We start from the raw sequence: 22,131 nt of genomic DNA, 5'->3' as shown, positions 1-22,131 counted from the left end.
AACCTGAGTTGTTCCTCCCCTCTTTAGGCTGCCTGGTGACCTGGCCCTCCCCATCCATACTGGTAGACTTATTGCAGATGCCTGAACAACTTAACCCACTATATGAATTAGAACACCCAAGCAATCTACCAGCCTCAGCCACTCCAGCAACAGCAATTACTGGAGAGCGCTACCATACCCAGGTAACTGCCACTTTCAATAAGGCATCAAGAAAGAACAAGATAATTAAACTTTTTGATAAGTTGGGGCTATTAATACGAACATCAATTATTTTAATGGTAGTTGCTGGAACATTAATGTACTAGGCTGTAACTCAGTAAAGTGCCCTAGGAATTTTGAGACATCTAAATCTGTTTGCTGCCTCAGCCATGTTCTAGCTCTCACTTTTCAGTTTCTAGTAGCCCTACCCCCTTATGGCTGATAACTGGCAGGCACAACTTTGGTTTTTTATAAAACACTAAAGGCCCCTGGCCCAAGAATTATTCTAGGTCTTCCGTAAGGGAAAATGTAAGAGGCCTATAACAGTTCTTCTCTGCAAGTCAATTTTTTTCCTTTTCGTAGAAATTACAGGAATTAGTCTGTGACACTGAGTTACTCTCTCCGTCACCCAGGCTTAAATTTCAATGTCATCTTTGACTCCTCACTTTCACCCCATCTATCCAATCCAATGACAAATCTTATTGTTTCTACCTTCACAACATCTCTAACATATGTGCCCATGTCTCCATTCACACTCACCGCTGAATTCAGGTTCTAATCACCTCTTACAAGGATTATTAAATTTCACAAACACTTAGTAAGTGCTATGCTCCAAGTACTGTGCAGTAACACCTTTCTAACTCGTCACCTTTCTCAAGTCTAACCCCATTCCAATTTATCCTCGACTAAGCTGCCAGAATGATTTTTTCTGTGTTGTAGATCTGATCATTCCCCTCTCCTACGCTATACATTCTGATGGCCTATCACCTCCAAAATATAATATAAACTCCTGTTTGGAATTTAAAGTTCTTAATAATCTTAAGTGTTTTATAAGGTTCTTTATATCTTAGACTTAGCACACTATGTGGGGCACATAATAGATGCTTAATAAGTGCTTTCTGACTGATACTGGTCTGTCTCTCAAACATGTTTGGTTATTATAAAGAGTTACTCTGCATTTTAAGTCTAGGTTATTAAATAGCTCTATGGTTAACATACATTGAGTCTAGGAAAAGTCAGACTAAAAGTTTTTTAAATTATTATTAACACTGGGAAATGATACATTAGTAATTTTTCAAAACTGACTACTGATGAATTTGATAATTCTGAAAAACAAATTTACCCTTCTACAAAAGTACCTGCTAATTTCTAGAGTAAGTCAACAATTTGGTAATCAAGTTTTGGTAACTGTGAAAGATGTTAAATGACAAAACATAGCATTGACTTGTAAATGGCAGAAGAGTATATGTGTCTGTATGTGCTTGTTCTTTGAGTAAAATTTCTAGAAGACTGTTTCAAATATTTTATTTTAAAGAAGATTTGCCAATGCTATTGAAGAAATGGACAAAATCTTTTCCTCACCTCTCTGGAGATGATTTTAGCAGTAATGACATCACAAATATCAGACACAGCAATAAAGTCACCAAATGATGACATTCTATCAGCTCCTGGAAATAAAATACAAAATTATGTCATTTTCAAAATACTAAAGATATGCTAAAAAAAATATATATATATATGCTAAAAGCTATTCTACGCTACTTTGGCACAAAGTCTGTAGGTAATATGAAAAGACAAGTTCTTGGAGTCAAAGTAAGAATTACAAAATATCATTTGGGGAGGAAAAACTTTCTTAACTACTCTAAAGTTCACATTCATAATGTAAATCCCCAAACCTGACTCCTCTTCTTACTAACCAATATCTATGGACAGCAGCACCATAATCCCAGTCACCATGATTTCAACCTGCATCTATGATTTCTAGATAGATCCGGATCCAGATTCTGCCACTTCTGTCTTTGTGACCTTAGCAAAGTCATGTAATCTTTCTGGGCCTCAGTTTCCACAACTGTAAAGTGAAGGGGATGGATATGACCATGAATGTTTCTTCTGATTCAAGTGTGCGACCACGTCTGTGATTCTACCTCCACAATGTTGCTTAACATCCATTCTTCCCTTTTTACCCCATGTCTGACTCTTCTAAGAGCTTTCTCACCAGTCTCCTCCACCCCTTTGGTCCTGTCCTACCTACAGCACAAAGTACAAACTTCTCATTAGGCTTCAGGGCCCTGCACAACATGGCTACCTTTCCATTCTTAGATGTTCTCTGACTCCTTCTTAGTATTCCTTTGGCTAACCTTATCCTTTTCAACCTCTACTCATTGTTCTCACCATCTCACTTCCCCTTCTAATCGTTTACAGCAGACTCCACGTAACACAAATCATTACTGAAGCAATAAGTATGACTGACCATCTATTCTCCTACCCAACCCCCATAAAAGGTTGTTTTTCAAATTATTCAAAACCCTCAAAAAAGTACTCAAGAAGTACTTCTAAGTTACTAAAACACCTAACATCAATTCATTCTATAAACAGAACATTAAATAAACCATTACAAGGGACCATTAGATTATCTAAGAATGAGATTATAAATGGGTGATTAACCAAATGATAATATCTAATAGAGTTTCAAGATCACATAACAGATATTTGGATTTATAAACAGATATTTAGATCTACACTAGAAAACATCTATTCCAATTGCTCTCCTTTTTAACAGTTGAAGCCCAGAAAGATCAGTACCTTGCCTAGTGTCACTCAGGCAGTAAAGTCCCCCGAATCCATAGCCCATAGCCAACAGTTTTTCTATTGTACCACGTTGCTTCATCAAGATCTTAATACTTGGAAATAAATTTACAAATAACATTTACCTAAACAATATGCCTGAAAAACTTAAAAATAACATCCTGAAATAATCTTTTCTAAGAAAGCACCATTAATTTCTTATCACACCACTATCCACTAGTTTTTCTTTTCCAGTTCTACCTCTTGCTCTTGCATACGCAGTTGACAATGGAGTAAGGCTCTTGTAGAGATCATGAACCATGCAGACTTTAGCCTCTTCCTCACTAAGTGGTATTCCAATAGCAGCACCTGGTGGACAAAACCATTCAAAAATTCAACTGAGCATCACAAAATCTAAACATTCATACTCAGGCCTATCCATCGTTTAGTCCAAGTGAAAAGGCACCAGCTGACCAGTATGTAAATAGCAAGGGAAAAAAACAGGAGTTTTAGTGGGTCTAGGCTGGGTGCTAAAGAAATGTTTAGTCCCTGGGCTAAACCCACTACCATATATTCTCCGTAAGTGGTAAATAATCATCTCTCATTTAGGTGCCTCCCCTTCCTAACCTCTGAGGAACAAAGTTCTCCCATTAGACTCTAACTATGTTGTGCAGAATGAGGTGGGCTCAGCTCCTTCCAATATGCCTTTATTTTTGACAAGCTGGTTCTGAGAGGCGAGAGGGAAACCTGTGTGAAATACAGGCTATGGGTTCCTTTTCTGTCCATCTGTCGCTTAGTTCCTCATTTATCCTACTGTAGGTCAGGTTTCCCTTCTTTATCACATTCTTTATCATTTGTTTTATGACATGTTAATCTTCAGTCATTCTAAAAATACAGAACAAAAACTGGACTTTCAATAAACTGCTATAACCTCAGTTGCATTTCTTCTCCATTTCCTGTCTTGGATCCTGATCTGTAAGATAAGTTATGTCACCCGCCCTTTCCATGACAAAGAGGCACTTTAACAGTAAATCTAATAACATGTGAAGTGCTTTGTACGGCTCAGGACAAAATCACCACATAAACTGATAGTATAACTCACAAGCACACGGCAAATACAGCGTCAGGTGTCACCGACCTTAACAGCAGCTAAGTACTCAAGATGTTAAAGAGAGAAACTAAAGTAAGAATGAAGCATTCTGAGCATCTCTGCGGTAAAATATTTGTGGCACATTACCTGCTGGACTGACGTGCTTGAAGGAGGTAGCTGCTGGAATGCCTAGAGCTTCTCTGAGTTCTCTTACCAGCTGCCAGGCATTCAAGGCATCACACAGGTTTATAAACCCAGGGGATCCATTCAGAACTGCGTATGAGACATACAGACACATTTTAAACATCAAACTACAAAGTTCAAATGGGGAGCATACTTCTTCTGATGTCCTCTTTACTGGGTGTACACACATGCACACGCACAAATCGATATAAAAATAATTTTGCTGTAGAAGTTAAAGCTATGCTAGAACATTGCCGAAGTGTTACTTTAAGATATTACTGATCTTACAAATAAATTACAGGTCATTTTGCTTAATTAAAAATAACAACAAAACATACCTAACATGCAAAATGAACAAGGGACAGGAAATTCACTCATTTCTTTTCAAGGCTAAATGGAGACATAGGGAAGAGATGTATAATACTGCCCCAAAAGATTGCAGAGTTAATATTCCTACCCTATCCCTTACTAATGAGAATTAAAATTTTCACAACCACTTCAAGTGTAGTAAGAATAATGAGGTATTGAAGGTTGCTTAAATCGCAAATCGCTGCCAAACTATAAAAGTACTATTTTTATGTTTACTGAGACAAAAACAAGACCGAATTTTTTCCCTGCCCCAAAAATCTCTTCAAATACATTTTCCTTCTCAATTTTGAGGTAAGTAGTATAAAATGTAATGATTGGGGAAGGTGGCATCTATGTGCACATTATATGAAAAAACAGCAGATTAAAGATTTGAAGAATACAGACAATGGTGCTGAAAGCAAGGAATAAACTGCTCAAAGATAAACATGTGAACTTATATAGAACCAAATTAACAATTAGGAAAACAAGAGGTTGGATATTATTGAAGAAATAAATAACACTTTCTGTCGATCTTTCCAAATATAGATGGATAACTAAATTTATAAATCAAGACCAATAGAATTATGATGCTTTCCTTTTTCATTTTTAAAAGAAAGCAACAACTGTAAAGTACTAATATGTTCCCCAGAAAATACTAGTGGAAGCAAAAGAATGAAAAAGGTTTCAGGTAAAATCCCTATTTATAGAAACATGTGGACAAATTAAACATGGAACAAAACTTCTAGGTTACATAAAAGGTTATGAGATTTTTTTGTTTTCTTCTAAATTAGTCTAATGTTCAAATCCTGAAGCACTTAAGACAACATTTTTCTTTCAACTAATGACACAACATCTGCCAAGGCAAGTTTCCAGAGATCATGCAGAAATACCCTTAACTGCAACACCCAAGGGCTAGTGAGGAAAAAAAGCTGAAAATATAAAACATGGATAGAAAAACTGATTTCCTTTCCAATCTTCCATTCAAGTCCTACCCCCATCATTCACGGAAGCATTCTGCATTCTCAGTCTGTACCAGTGCAATATAACCCAAGTGACAGCACAACCTACCAAGCAGCTGGAAAGCCTCTGAGTACTATGTCAGTGACATATCATGTATGTGTATAAAAGTTTCTGCTATCTGAGGACTGGCCTACCTAAAACTGGAGAAATTTATCATTAGTGTGATGAACTGTTTTGTCCATAGCAGCTAGGGGCTATCTACTGAAGTACACCTGAGTTTCAATCCACATCAAGTAGAAGGAGTGACTAAAATGAAATCACAGATCTTTGATGAACATAGGGATCATAAGCATAATAAATGTGACAATCTGAATTAAATCAAACACAACTACAAATAATTTAGGGGTGATGGGTGAAGGAAACAGATCTACACTGTGCTAGAATTTAAATGGGGGGGGGAGGCATGAGAAGAGAAGTATTACATATTAGTAAATTTAGCTTTTCATTAAATGCACTCTGGATTATATGTAGTACATGAGGAGCAGCACATACCAGGTCATAGAAATATTAAATGAGAATGAAAATCTGTTGAACAGTTGTAGATAATTGGGAATTAACTGTTCTCTACTCAACTTTTCATTGATTTAACACAAATCCATGAATTCCATATTTAGAATTTATTAAGAAGGTTGTATTTCCAAAAACGATTGTCATAAACTAAAAACAGAAATTTTCCTTTTCAAGAATACCTTGCCCTCTTTTTTATTGGTGAAGCATGTCCCAAGTGGATTGATTTCTAGTCATGGTACAATTAACTTGCTTCTTCTTGCGATAGAATTCTATATTTAATATGTTAAAATATTTTTTGGCTATGTGATCATATATACTAAATACTTTTTAGTAAGGAAAATGGGGGGATATATATATACATATGTGTATATGTACATATACATATGGAGAGACAGTCTAAATGCATTAACATACTAAACAAGAAAACTGAAGAAATCTTACAATATTTTAACTAGACTAGATTTTATACTTGTCTCTGACTGAGCCATGAAAAGAATAGCAAAGCCAATAAGAAAACAAAATAATGTTATCACAACTAGGCAAATACCCCAAAGAAGTAAGAAACAGACAAAAAAAAAAGACCTCATATACATGAAAATATTTATAGAGGCACCTTTCCAAATAGCAAAGAACTGGAAAAGCTGAGTATCCACTGACTAGGAATGGCTGAAAAAACTGTGGCATACCAACATAATGGAATATTATTGCATTATAAGAAATTACAACTACTGATAATTCAGAGAAACTAGGAAAGATTCATAGGAACTGACGCAGAATGAAATGAAAATTTACACAATGACTACAAATGGAGTAAAAGAAAATAGTAAAACATTTAGCTCTCTGATCAAGGTAGTGGCCAGCTGTGACTTCACAGGACTAAAAGTGAATGACGCCTCTGCAGTGGCACACTACAAATGTGGAACTAAACATAAGCTTTCACACACAATCTGTTTTGTTGTTCTTGACTTTTTTTATACTGGATGGTTCTGCTAGAGAAAAATGAAAGACACTGACATGAGAAACGAAAAATTGTAAATATTTAAAAAGAAAAAAACCCTACAAATTCACTATTATCTTTAAAAGCTTTTCATCAGAAGGAGAAAGGAGCCACAAAAACAAAGACTGAGAAAAACAGTCATTTGGACCATTTAAGTGTAATGCTGATATTTTTAATTCTTTGGAAACAAAGTAGATGCCCATCAATTTGGGGAATGGCTAAATAAATTGTGGTGCATGAATTTAATGGAACACTACTCACAAATGTGATGAATACAGAGAAGCATGGAAAGATCTACATAAACCAATAGAGTGAAGTAAGCAGAGCCAAGAAAACCAGAGACCTAATAACTAAGCAATGTAAATGAAAAGACCAAAAAAACTCAACAGTGAATGTTGCAAAATTATACAGAACAACCATGGCTTAGAATAAGACATCTGAGAAGATACTCCCACCCTTCCCCTTTGTGGAGGGAAGAGGGTCAAAAATACTGTACATCATACAAATTTTCAGAGCTTTTCAATATGTTGGTAAATTACACTGATTTTTTTTTTTAACTTTATAAAATACTATTTGTTCTCTCTGGGAGGGACAGAAACGCTGCAGGACATTATGTGATATAAGAAAGCAAAAGACACTGACAATGAGAAAATCTTACTTTAAAAAATGAAAACTCATCATAAATGAAAAACTCTTGGGCTTCTCTTCTCATAAAACATTACTAATAAAACCAAAACATTATCGTTTAAAAAAGTAAAACAACTTCAGATATTTCTGCAAACACAGAAACAAATAAACTGGACAAACACAAAATTAGAACTTTACCTGTAAGAGGAAGTCTGGGCTTCACCGTATATAACTGTGCAGGGGTTTGGTGAGGGTTCATTCCATATCTCAAAGGAAGCTGAGATATTCCTTTACTATATTCCTTCCTGAAATAATCTGATATTGCTTGATCATATTGAGCAGTATGAGTAAAGGCCTACAAACAACACGATAGACATTTGTATAATAATATAACCACTTTATTTTTCAAAAAGACTTTTAAAGTGCTTTCATACCTTTAAGGCTAGCTGTCGTCTAGTCTCCATGGTAGTATCTTTAGTATCAGAGTTTAGCATCTCAGTTGATACCACTTCATAATCTCCTGGATCACACACAACTGTCACTCGAGCATGGTTTTTTGCAGCAGCTCTAAGTAAGGTTACTCCACCTGCAATAAAGTATCCAAAGTCAATTTTACTTACCCATAAAAACATCTTTTCAAATCAAACAAATAAAATCTTAAGCCATTTGAAAAGATATACTTCAATTCATCCCTTGGGATGAAGACTAGATCCTATTTACAAAAAAAAGACTCACTAAAGGATTAGAAGATTCTTTACAAGAACAGACTAAGATGGGTAGAAAATAGTTAACTTCATTCATTAATAACGAATGCCAAAATCAAATCTCAGAACCATCCTCATTATATGCTCTACCAAAAATCCTCCTCAACTTACCAATATCAATTTGCTCAACAGCTTCCTCAACAGTTACATTTGGAGAAGTCACAGTGTTCACAAAGGGATACAGATTACAAACCACAACTCTGAAGATGGAAGAAAAATTAGAATTCACTAAAAACGGAAATTATCAAATTTCTCATAACCTAAAAAAAAGCAATACAATGTCTAAAAAATTAATCAATATAAATAGATTGAAAAGACTAAAATCAGCAATTCTAAAGTATTTGATGCATTTTGCCATGAATTCTACCTTCTCAGACTCTAAATTTAGTGTGCATAAATCACAGTTAATACAGGCCTTCTCAGGCTGGATGAAGTTCTACATGGCGCAACAAAAAGCTGGATTTGGAATCAAGAGGGTTCAACTGCTGTGTGTTCGTCCTTCAGTGCCGAAGAAGACCATTCCACCAGAGAAATGATGTTATGACTTGCCCTTGCCTTTGTTTTGAGTGAGGGAGGACTGTGCAAGTCACCAGCCTCATTTCTCCTCCAGAGCCACCTGAATCCAGTGACCAGATATTCATCAGGATGACTGGAAATGACCCAGGATGAGCCAATTGAGGTTAAGTGACTTGCCCAAGGTCACACAGCTAGTGAGTGTCAAGTGTCTGAGGTGAGATCTGAACTCAAGTCCTCCTGACTCCTGCACTGGTGCTCTATCTACTGCACCACCTAGCTGCCACAAAATAGATAATGTAAACTTATTGTGGATCAAATCAATTCAGTTGAAAACATTTCTGAATTTGCTTACCTAGAAAATCATTTAATCCATTTACTGACTTGACAGTCTAGACTGATGGTATTCAGATACCAGGATACAGTCATTTTGATCCAATACTGCTCTTAATTCTTATCTTTATAATTTCTAAAGGAACTGTTTCAGTGCCACATTTGAAGAATATTTTTCATTAAGATATAACCCACCTAAAAAGGGTTAAACATCACAAGCATCCTGAGAGGAGAACATATGTGACACTAAAGAAGACCATATTGTAATTTAGTTTAGGACAAATGTAATTCCATTTGAGAACAGGATGTCAGAACATAGGACCCACTCCTTTGGGTCAGTATACAACTGAACTCTTCTTGTGGCAATCTTTCTACTTAGAAGGAGATGGGTCTGAGTCCCAAAGAGAATGAGAGTTGATGGACAGATGAAGGAAGAGGGGCTCTCAAGGGGAACCAGACTTGTATTTTGGCCCAGGTAGAATTTGAGTCTCACAGTGAAAGTTGGTGGACTAGGAGAAGGTCAAGGCACAAGAAGGGTCATTCTAGTCATGGCATTGCAGCTGAGAGAGATGAAGACTAGGGGCAGAGAAGAAGGCAGGGATATGAGTTTCTGGGCCTGAGTGAAGAGAGGAAAAGGATGATCGTGGGGCCTCACGATCCAGGCAGAGAGGACCTTTTGGAGCACCCTCCTCCACCCCCAAAGGGGTTGGCTCATTGAGGCCCATGGGGCCTCTTTTGCTTCACACATGGCCTACCTTTATGGGCAAGCTCTGCCTTGAACTCCTCCCACCTGTTAGTACCCCTGATTAGAGGAACCAACCCTGTCAGTTAAGATAACTGTCTCCTTTTCCTAGAAACGTACCTTTCCCTCTCTGTATCCCCTAAGTGGATCTTAACCATAACTTCTTTGTAAGCCTGTCCACAAGACCTAATGGATTCTACCTAAAAAATGGATCCTAAAGCTCAGCAGGAGAGTGTCTGTGTGTCCTCTGTGGAACTGTGAGACACACATGTCCATCATCCACTCCTGGAGTGATCTTGAGTGGATAAATGAATCACAGTTTACTATCCGACTATATCCTGTGCCACCTTACTCTGGCTGTCCCTAGCCAACCCTGACAATTCTTACAACAGGACTCAATTGTTATGTGATTGAACAAACTCCTTCATGTCTCTAGGCCTCAGTCTTCTCCTCAGCTGTAAAAGTGTTTATAAACTGAAGAATTCAAATACCCCAAACTGAACAAGGGGCTAACATCCTAATTGCTGTTTCTGTCCAAAGACAAACCACTGAGGTCTTCTGGGGGAAAATTTGACATAATCATTTAATGTTATTGCCTCTTAGGGAACCAAATTTGGTGCTGTGGAGAAGGGTAAGCTGGGAGGACTTGCCCCATATCCCAAGTTCTCTTTCCCTTCCCAAAAAGGTCCTACCCATGACTGCCTTGAGGAGGGTCTGAGTATGTAGTACAAAGAGGCCTGAACCTGGAGTGAAGTTCTGCCTCAGGCACTAACTAGAAGTATGAATCTCAGCAGATCAATTAACCTTTTCCAGCCTCAGCTTCATCATCTGAAAAACAGGGGTAATAATTAGTACCTATCTCACAAAGTTGCTATGGGGAATAAAAGGTGCTAACATGACATGTCCTCTGCAAACATTAAGGAACTACATAAATACCATTATTAAGGGCTTTACATGCTACAAAGTCTGTCCCTTCCCAAAGTATAAAAGCCTGAGAAGATAAGGACAAAAACAAGAAAAGTGAGAAGGAAAAAAGTATCAAAAAATTTCCTTTTTGATATTTTAGTAACTTGGGTTTGGCCAGTGTGATCCACAAAAAATGCCCTTGGAACTGGACGCCACGTCTGCCCTTCCTGTACCATTCACATGACCTTGGTCAGGACTCTTTTGCACAAAGTAAGTATCAATGCTGCTAAAACAAAAAGTTATGTGTTGGGGTTGAAATCTTGTATAGGCCTATGAAAAACCTGGTATTGAAAATTTACAAGGACATAAAATATATGAGATTAAAAGTTATCCCTCAAAGGACAAATGGTCACAGGATATGAAGTTGTCAATAACTACCCCCCAAAAAAGGTTCACAACTATTAATAATCAAAAGAATGCAAATTGGGGGCAGAGCCAAGATGGTAGAGTAGAAAGAGGCACATACACTAGCTCTTACCCCACAGCCCATAAAATACCTGTAAAGAAGAACTCTCAACAAATTCTAGAGCAGCAGAAGCCACAGAACAACGGAGTGGAGATTTCTAGCCCACAGTGACCTGAAAGGTCTGTCACACCAGAGGTGGAGAAGGGCCCAGTACAGCCTTGGCCGCATGGCACCAGGAGGATCAGAATCGAGCAGGCTTCAGAGATAGAATCTCCAGTGGCAGCCCAGATTCCTTAACCCACCCGCACGCAAAAGGTCAGTGAGAGGGTTTTTTTCAGCTGGCCAAGAAGGGAGCAGAGTGACCCCATAACTCAGGCCTCCTCAAGTGGCAGCAGCAGAGGCAGCAGCAACAGCACAGGGGCTCCCAAGGCAGGCAGCAGCCCACATCCATTGTTGAAGGTCTCATCAGAAAGCCCCTGAGGGAACTGAGCCCTGTGTGGCTCCCCTGCTCTCACCTGAGCAGCTGATCTTAATCTCACACTGAATAGTGGCCTTGCCCCCACCTAAAGCCCCTAGGGAATTGGAGCAGCTCATCTGAATCTCAGACCCCCAGGCTGGCTTGGTCGAACTGGAGAGGCCAAGTGGTTGTGGAGAGGAAACTCAGAAGTCAAGTACCTGGCTGGGAAAATGCCCAAAAACAGTTGAAAAAAAAAAAAAAGACCACAGAAGGTTACTTTCTTGGAGAACAGGTGTCTCCCCCCATCCTTTTGGATGGCATACTGTTAGAGGAAGGCAAGGCCTCTGCCTCCAGAGCCTCCAAAGGGAACTTAAACTGGACTCAGGCAAAAGAAGAGCTTGAAAAGCTAGTTAGCAGCTTATTAAAGGAGAACCAAAAAAAGGTTGAGGAAAATAACAGCTTTAAAAAGAGGCTAACTCAATTGAAAAAAAGAGATCCAAAAAGCCAATAAGAAGGCTTTAAAAAGCTGAATTAGCCAAATGGAGGAGAAGGTTCAAAAGCTCACTGAACAAAATATTTCATTGAAAGAGAGAATTGAGTTCAGGGAAATAAATGACTATGAGATAAACCAAGCAGTTAGAAAACAAAACCAAAAGTTTGAAAAAATAGATAATGTGAAACATCTCACTGGAAAAACATCTGACCTGGAAAATAGATCCAGGAGAGAAAATTTAAAAATTATGGGACTACCTGAAAGCCATGATCAAAAAAAAAAGAGCCTAGAAATTATCTTCCATGAAAACTGACCTGATATTCTAGAACTAGAGGGCAAAATAAATATTGAAAGAATTCACTGATCACCTCCTGAAAGAGACCTGAAAAGAGAAACTCCTAGGAATACTGTGGCCAAATTTCAGAGTTCCCAGATCATGGAGAAAACACTGCAAACAGCTAGAAGGAAACAATTTGAGTACTGTGGAAATACAATCAGGATAACACAGGATCTGGCAGCTTCAACATTAAGGGATCAAAGGGCTTGGAATGAGATATTCCAGAGGTCAAAGGAACTGGGATTGAAACCAAGAATCACCTACCCAGCAAATCTGAGTATAATACTTCAAGGGAATAAATGGTCATTCAATGATATAGAGGACTTTGACGCATTCATATTGAGGAAAAGACCAGATCTGTATAGAAAATCTGACTTTCCAATACAAGAATCAAAAGAAGCATGAAAAGGTAAACAGGAAAGAAAAATCATAAAGCTGAATTGTTTACATTACTACATGGAAAGAAAATATTTATAAGTCTTGAATCTCTTCTCAGTATTTGGGTAGAAGGAGAGATTGTACATACATACACACACGCATACACTCACAAATATAGACAGAGAGTACAGGGTGTGTTGAATCAGAAGAGATGATATCCACACAAAAAATAATCAAATAAAAATTAAGGGGTGAGGGAGGAAAATACCAGGAGAAAGGGAGAAATGGAATGGGGCAGGCTATAATTTATAAAAGAGATAATAAAAATCTTGTTCAATGGAGGATAAAAGAGAGAAGGGGAGAGGGGAAAAGTGAAGCTACTCTCTCCATGTATGGCTGAAGGAGGGAATAACATACTCACTAAATTTGATATGAAAATCTATCTTGCACCACAGGAAAGTAGGGGAGGAGGCGACACATGGGGTAAGGGGAATGACAGAAGGGAGGGCAAATGGGATAAGAGAGTTATTAGAAATAAACACTTTCGAAAAGGGACAAGGTCAGTTGAAGGGGAAAAAATTAGGGGGATAGAGTAGGACAGAGGGCAATATAGTTAGTATTACACAACATGTTCATTATGGAAGTCTTTTGCAAAACGACACATATTTAGTCTGTATTGAATTGCTTGCCTTCTCAGTGGGGTTAGGGAGGGAGGGGGGGAGGGAAAGAAGTTGGAATTCAAAGTATTAGCAACAAATGTTGAGAATTTTTATTGCATATAACTGGGAAATAAGAAACATAGGTAATGGGGTATAGAAATTAATCTTGCCCTACAAGAAAAGAGAGAAGATGGGGATATAGGAAACATGGGGTGTGACAGAAGGGAGGGTACATTGAGGGAAGGAGTAATCAGAATATAAGGTATTAGGAAGCAGGGGGAGGGGAGTGATGGGGAGAAAAATTGGACATGTTACAAAGTGAGGTAAAAACAATTAGTATTAAAACAATTGACTGAATTAATTACTGAGAATAAATCAATGACATCTTTAGTTTGGGGAAAAGAATTTGTCTAAATTTCCTAGAGGAAGGTAACCTTGGGTAAAATTTGGCATTGATGGAAAGGTTAAGGTTTTAATGGTAAATTTGATTTTATGATTGCTATTTAATCAGGTCAATTAGGTCAAGAGCTTATGAAATTAGCAAACGTATAGAAAGGCATGTAGGCCACTAAAGACTTGCCTCAAAAGATGTACCTTAGCCAAAGTGAAATTATAGTCATATCTGAAACCTGGTTATTGGAACCTGCTATTTTAAGATGCTATGGGACTATTAACTGACTTCTTCTGAGTCTAACTCCAGGTATGGATAGCAAGAAAGGTGGTCTGAGCCTCCAATCCATGATGCCAGTAAGCCAGTGAGATGCTGGTAAGAACTGCAAAAGGTGATCTCATGGGAAGAGTGGGAGAATGGCTGTTCAGCCTGGGCTGAGGTAGGACTCTCCTGACTCAATTTCCCTACAGACACCTGGCAGACTTTAAGCCTGACTGAATGCAAGTGGATAATCTAATCCTGCCTGGAATAGACATGAAGTTGGGGAGATATTGTTTCCCTGCAATGTCCCTACTCTTGGTGGCAATTTCTTATAGTCAAAAGGTTTGTAAGCTTAATACCAGATCTATTAAATTACAGATATTGGTAGGGGAACATCTGAGGTTAAGTCTAAATTAAGCTATTAGGCTTAGGACTTTAGACCAACAACAATAAGTTAGGGTCCTTTAATTCTTAGTAATAGTGTGGAGACAACTACGTCAAGTGAGCAACATAAATATTATTTGTGTCTCAGTTGGTTAATGTTTAAAAAACAATTCTTTTGTGGTCCATATTGTAAATGCTTTAAAAAGAAGTATCACCTGACCAAAAGTTTGAATTGTTTCATCTGTTATAAACTGTGTCAAAAACGAAAAATAAAATTAAAAAAATAATGCAAATTAAGCACTCCTGAGTTTTCACCTCTTATCTATCTTATCTATATATATATCTATATCTAATCTATATATATGTATATATACATATATATATATATATATCTGTATCTTTATATCTTATCTATATAAAAGAACTGTTAAATGGCTGCTAACAGAGCTGGTTCAACTTTTTTAAATACAATTTGGAATTATTCAATATATAAGAAAGCTAGAGTTGGTTCACTGTATACCATTTCCTCTCACAGATGGCAACACCTGAATAAAGTCCTGAAAAAAGGTAAGACAAAGACCTGTATTCCAAGCTTGCACAAATCATGGGAGGCCAGAAACAAAGGCAAAGGAAGTACGTTAATTTGGCTGAGGATGAATACAGATGGAAAAGCAGGCAAGGAATCAAAGGATAAAGGGGCTTGGAATTCAAAGGTGCACGGATTAGAGACAAGATGGAGTCAGTAGAACTTCTTAAGAAGCTGACATGGCCTGTGCTATAGTCACATCAATCCCACAACTATGTCCAGGTTACTGACAGCAAGAAAAGAAGCACACACACAAAAATGTCTAAAGCAACATATTACTTGGGATAATAAAAACCTGTAAAGAAAACAAATGTCCAACTGACACATGACTGAATAAGTTGTGGCATATAAATATTATTATGCCATATGAAATGTCAAGTATGGCTTAGCAGATGTACAGGAAAACTTGCCTTGGAAGAAAGCAAGGTAAAAGAAAAATGTAATTACTTCAACAACATAAATGAAGTTAAACACAGAAAGGCAACAAAACTGAGACCAGAGTCATCAATCCTTTTAAGTTCAAAGTTCAAAGGACACAGCTCTTCCTTTAATCAAATAGATTGTTACCTGGGGAACATAAGGATGTATATTTGAAAAAAGTTTTGTCAAAATGAACTTTATCAATAAACTGTTTTAAAATTAAATGTCAGTTCAGATAATAATAACATGATAATCAAAATTACCTTTTGAACAATTATAAATTCTGTAATTTCTAATTTCTAATCTAGATTATCTGCATAGCAAAATGTTGTGTATCTATGTCTGTATATATACATAAACTTATGTTTAAGTGATCACTAAACAAAGAAGCAATAGCAACTGAGCTCTAAAATTTTATGAGAAAGGGGCCTGTTCATATTCATCACTTTTCTAGTTGATCTTGTGAAGTTTATAGTGCCTTAAAAAGTTACCTTATAAGACTGAAATCAAGTCTGGTCATGTCAGCTTGATCTTCTGGAGAATTACGAGCCAAGATTCCTAATTTATTAAAATGACAGAGAAATTAAAAAATAAAATTAACAAAAAGTTACTTGTTTCACAGTTTTGCCTATTTTTTTTAAAAAAAAAATCAGTATCACAGTATTTGACCACTTTTCAGGAGTCCTCTACCAATCACTCTTATCACTTTCTCTACTCCTCACCTTTTAGTCACAATCAAAGCAAGGGGGGTGAGAGGGAGGGATAAATGGTGGAAAATATAATTTTACTGGTTCAAGTGACAAATCTACAAGTGAATCTTGATAGGACTCTAAGTCCAAATGAAATCACAGTAGAACCCTAAACATAAGGTAGTGCACAGAGAAGGAAAGCTACAGCAACTGGCCTTCATCAGGGGTGGGACAGGGCAGGGAAATATGGAATAAAGTCATAGCAAGTAGGCAAGATAAATACATTCTGGTAGCTTACAGGGTCCTTTGTCATCACCCCAAGGGCTTCCCATAGGAAGAGGAGACACCAGACTTGAGTTTGGAGTTAAGGTGAAGGAGTATCCTCTAGGATTGTACAAAATATGGGAGGCAAGAAATGAAAAAAAAGAAGCAGCCCAGTTAAGCAGAGGATGGAGATGTAAAGTAAGACTATAAAGTGTTTTAAATGGCAAACTTAGTAGCTTGTATCCCCAGACTCAACAGGAAACCAATGAAGCTTCTTGAACAGAAAGACAAAAAGCTGTATTTTAAGGATTATCAATTTTGCAATAACGTGAAAGGAGAGACACTGAGTGACCGAAGACCAATTAGGAGGATATTGCAGTTATGAGGCTAGAAGAAGGAAAGTGACCATATGAAGGAGGTGAGGATGACCATTCTATCCACTAATGCTTTTAAGTAAGTCATTCAAGAATTTTCTAGGAAACCATTCTTGTACATTTCAAGTTATAGGTCCATCAAGTTAGTACTTACCAGCATGAACTGCAGGATGCAGTGTTTTCACACGTCCTCCTAACATTTCTGGGAATCCTGTCAGTTCAGAAACATCCCTGGAAAGAAGTAAAAAGAACAATACAATGGCTTCTACTCAATGAAACATACAATTGACAGGTTCACAAACACATACAAATGGGTTTTTAAAAATAGGTTATTACTTTTAAAATAGGTTATTACTGACAGCCATTGTTTTTACATCTCCTAGATTTCCCGCATCTCCTTCCCTTCTGCCCTTGTACAGTCACTTTTTATAGCAAGAAACTTTTTTTAAGAAAAAAAAATCAGCAAAACTTATCAATACATTGGAAAAAACCTGATGTTACACATACTTTTCCATACACATGGATCCCTTCCCCACCCTTGCAGGATGGTGTATGTCTTCCCTTATTTCTTCTTTGGAACCAATCTTGTTCTTTACAATTTCACAATATTTACTTTCAATTGTTTTGCAGTTGTTTCCATTTACACTGCTGTAGTACTTTTGTATTTATTTTTCCTGGTTTGGCTTACTTCACTTTTTATCAGTTCACCTATTCTGAATTCATGTTCATGACTTCTTATATCATAGTAATATCCAATTACATTCATACAGCACAAAATCACAGTGTATGTACTTTGCTTCCAGTTCTTTGTTATCACCAAGTGTTTGTATTTAATATTTTGGTGTATAAGGAACCTGATTGGCCACAGACCTCCTTAAAGTTTATGGCTACTACTTGAATCTCTGAACCAAAGATTATAGACCTTTGAATCACTTAATTTAACTAATTTTAAATTGCTTTCCAAAGATGCTTGGAACCACTAACAATACACATGTGACTGTCTTCTCACATTCCCTTCCCATAAACACCGATATTCCTCAATGTGGTCATCTTTACCAAATAATTTGTTGGATTTGAGGTAAAACCTAAATATTATTAATGATTTGGAGCATTTTTTAATGTGGTTTTTTAATAGTTCGCATTTCTTCTTTTTGATAACAGTTTTTTCATATCCTTTGTTCTCTGTGTCTTGGATAACAAATCCTTCTCAGAAATATCTGATACAAATATCTTTTTCCCTATCAGGCACTAGATGCAATTTTTTTTCCTGTGTGTAAGCTTTTAAAAATTTCATGTAAACAAAATTATATTCCTATCTTTTGTAACTGTTTCTATGCCTTCTTGGAATTAGGAATTCACATCCTACTGATAGCTGCATAGATATGAAATCTGTTCTCACTTTTTTAGGGTATACAGTAATCTTTTAATATTCAGATCACATCTATTTTGATTTTATTGTGGAATAGAAGTTAAGAATGGTCTAAATCTAATTTTTACCAGATTATAAATTTTTGTTTTTTTTTTAATTAAAATATTCTCACTGAATCATGTTTACTTCAACAGTATTAACAGATTGTCAATAGCTGAAATTACTCTTTCCTTAAAAATTGTTATCATATCATTTGTATTTCCCGATACAGGGAATCCCAAAAGTTATAATACAGCTTTAACCTTTAAGGCCCCTGCCCCATCCCATGTAAAAAAAATAACAAAAAAAAAAGAAAAAGATTAAGTATGACATTCTATGTGGTGTTCCACATGCATAGTCCCCACCCAGTACAAAAAAGAGAGTGGAGAAAGGTATCTTCTCAACTCTTCTTTGGGACAAACCCTGTTCATTATTATTTATTAGTAATTTTGGTTGTTATTGTTCTTTCCATTTACATGGCTGAAAGTTTTTCTGGTTCTGCTTACTTCATTTGCATCTTGAAAATCTCCCTATTCTTTTCTATACTTTTCAATCATCATTTCTTATGGTACAATAATATTCTCTAACATTCATGTACCATAATATTCACCTATTACCCAATTAATGAGTATCTTCTTTTTTCCTAAAATTAGAATGTTTGGTGTATAAGGGTCTTCTTTTTCCTCTCTACCTTTAGCCTTTGTGAGGTGTACGTTTAGTACTGGGATCCTTGAATCGAAGGGTATGGACATGTAGTCACTTTCATAGCGTAACTCCCAACCCACAATGGGTGATCAGAGACTTCTGAACACTGAATGTTTATATGGATGGGAAAAGTTTTATCTGCCCCATTTAACAGCTCATTCTTAGAATTGATTCTACTTCCAAACAGAAGAACATGGAGACCTACATTTAAAAGGATAAAAGAGCAAGGGGAGTTAGAGCTGAGTTATGCCATGCCACCACCTAGGCAGGGATCTAAAGGCCAGATTCTATTCCCACACCAAACACCTGAAGATGTTCTATTTTCAACAACATATTAGAAAGTTCCATGAAAATTTTAAATTCTAAGCAAGCATATTGGTTTGTAAAACAATGAATTAACAATCCTCATCGCTAATATTTCTGCATGTGTAACTTAAATCTGAGGCAGAGAAACGTAAACTGACACTTTTTAAAGCAAATATTTTACTTACTCCTATACTTTTAATCAGATTTGATCTAAACCATCATAGTAAGGAAGAGTGCTGATGCACATGGAACTTTTATTTAAGAAATTGTCTTTAGAATCTTCAGGGAGTTTCTATATGTTAAAGGAAAAAAAAATCTTCATGAAGTCTATTTTTTATAATCTTGCCCTTTATTAAAGGGTTTTTCTGGCTGGTTATGTGTGTTTGCATGTAATTAACCAAAAAACATTTTTACCTAACCCCATCAAGTTTTACTGCAGAGTTTCAGAGTCGTTTTCTTTGCTCTTTTATACAACTTCTAGAAAGTATTCAATATCATGTTATTAAGAAGGACATTTAAACCTCTGATCAGATACTCTACCACTGATATTCTTAAAATACAGGTGACCAAGTGTGATGGTAATTTAAATGGGAAGATCTTCCCCATTCATTAATAGGCTCATGTGACCTGCTGAAATTACAGGGAAGCCTAAGTCACATGTGGTGGAAGGAGCTAGCTGAACAGGTGGAAGGAAGGGTGGAGCATAACTGGGTGGAAGTGAGTGCAAGCACTGGAAGGATTTTGAGTGTTTACTAGTGGGTAGGCCCCAGCGTGGGAAGGAGGTTTGGGAATGCCTTTGTCCCCTGTGGTGCTAAGGTATATTGACTTCCTGGATACTGTGACTGATCTGGCTTTCTGGTGTTTGAATAAATGTTTTTCTTCTGTCTTCCATATGGAGAGTTTGTTACACTGTGCAATTCAGAATTAGGCTGGCATATTCATAGTGGCCCTCAATACTGTGAATATTGCCTTAGCAATACACCATGTTGCCCTTTTACTTAAGAAGCTCCTGTGGCTCACAACCACCTTTAGGATAAATTTCACATGGCTGCAGTCATTCTTTCCAGACTCATCACTCAGTTTTCATGTATTTTTCCAGCCAAACTGGCCTACTGTTGTTCCCTTACACATCATTCCATCTTCTATCTTTCTCTCTCCTTTGGCACAGCTTTTTCAATCAAATAGTCCCTATGAAGCATCTACCATATGCTGGGCAATGAGGGTGAAAAAGAAGAAACAAAAGAATTCCTGCCATCAAGAAGCTCATATTCTGCACAGAGACCACACACCCAGAGCACTTAATTTTTCGAGGAAGGTCCCTAGATGCTGGGGGAATTGGGAAGGGTTATGTAGAAGAGTCTGAGCTAAGTCCTGAAGTAAAAAGGGATTCCAAAAAGTACAAGTGAGGAAGGAAGGTACCTCAGGCATGGGAGACAGGAAGTGCAAAGGCATGGACTGAGAAGATAGAGTATCATGTGGGAGAAACAGTAAAAAGCAATTTGATTTAGACCAGAAGGGGACTGGAAAGGGGGGTAATGTATAAGGTTGCAGAGGGCTTTAAACAGTGTTTATGAGATCCTAGAGGTCACTTAGAGTCAACCGAATTACATGACTTGGGGAGACCTGCATTTTAAGCACTTGGGCAACTATGTGGAGGGTAGACTGAAAAGGAGACAACTAAGAAAGGAAGATCAGTTAGCTTATCGTCTTAATTCAGGAGAGGTGCAATGAGCGCCTGAAGTGTATATTGGTAAACACATGAGTAAAGCAAGATTTCCCGAACGAGTGGATATGTAATGTTATAAAGAATGAGGAGTGCCACATGACACTGAGGTTGTGAACCTAGGTGGCAGGATGGTGATGCCCTAAACAGAAATTTCAGGAAAAGAGTGAGTTTAGGGGGAAAGTTAATGAGCAATTTTGCAAACTTTAGGCTTTTTTTCTGAGCGCCCCATCGTCAGTGTATCCCTACTCTAACTCCCCCCAAAATTATTTTGTTTATTCAAACAAGACATCGTGCTTAGCACTTGTATTTACTGTGTACATATTCTATACTTGTTATCAGTGCTCTTAGCTTTCTCCCATTATACTGAGCGCTCTTTGAGGACAGAATGTTTTGGTTTTTGTCGTTTTTCCCCTTGGAAACTCAAGAGCACTTGGCACACATCAGCCCCTTAAATACATGGTGAATTGGGGAGTTAGCCCTCGTTATGATCCTCCTATTCCATGCAGACCGTGTGGCCTTGTAGACTCTACAGTCTGGAGGCTTTCAGTTTATATGTGACTTGAGGGTTTGTCAAACCTGCCTCAGTCGATTCCAAGGATATACCCCAACGTGTCCCAAAGCACAAGTTACAAAGTCTCCTACGGTAAACTAGCGGGGAAGATGATTAAGACACAGCCTCTGTCCTGTATCTCTCGCAAGTTTACAATGTTGCCACCTTGTATCTCGGACAGGGACAGCCTCGTCTTACCTGACAGCGAGGCCCGCGTCTCTCAGAGCTTTGGCCGTCCCTCCAGAAGCCACCAGCATCAACCCAACCGCGTGCAGTTTCTGGGCGAAGTCCAGCAGCCCCGTCTTGTCCGAGACACTCAGCAGGGCTGACAAAGCAGAAGGGCTTTCTTTGTTTTGTTGTTCACGTTGTTTGTAAACATCCCCCCCTCCCCCCAGACTTATCTGGAACACAAATCGCCTCGTCCATCCAAGCGTCTAAGTGCCGGGGTGGGGAGCCGGCGGCCTCGAGGCTGCCCTCTACG

General features: G+C 37.6%; 1 protein-coding gene across 1 annotated transcript in view; it reads right to left on the bottom strand.

The window, feature by feature from the left end:
- Positions 1-22,131, bottom strand: part of ATIC (5-aminoimidazole-4-carboxamide ribonucleotide formyltransferase/IMP cyclohydrolase) — a 37,880-nt gene that overhangs the window by 14,907 nt on the left and 842 nt on the right. The window contains exons 2-10 of the mRNA XM_072617504.1: positions 21,849-21,975; positions 17,110-17,186; positions 16,120-16,186; positions 8,414-8,502; positions 7,973-8,124; positions 7,737-7,893; positions 4,001-4,126; positions 3,025-3,132; positions 1,561-1,646 (exon numbers count right to left, since the gene is read on the bottom strand). Of these exons, the coding sequence (XP_072473605.1) occupies positions 1,561-1,646; positions 3,025-3,132; positions 4,001-4,126; positions 7,737-7,893; positions 7,973-8,124; positions 8,414-8,502; positions 16,120-16,186; positions 17,110-17,186; positions 21,849-21,975 (989 nt within the window). The remainder of the gene's footprint in view (positions 1-1,560; positions 1,647-3,024; positions 3,133-4,000; positions 4,127-7,736; positions 7,894-7,972; positions 8,125-8,413; positions 8,503-16,119; positions 16,187-17,109; positions 17,187-21,848; positions 21,976-22,131) is intronic.

This window comes from Notamacropus eugenii, chromosome 6, assembly GCF_028372415.1.
Source record: "Notamacropus eugenii isolate mMacEug1 chromosome 6, mMacEug1.pri_v2, whole genome shotgun sequence".
In the NCBI taxonomy this organism is placed as follows: Eukaryota; Metazoa; Chordata; class Mammalia; order Diprotodontia; family Macropodidae; genus Notamacropus; species Notamacropus eugenii.
This window is presented reverse-complemented; position numbering and strand designations above follow the sequence as displayed.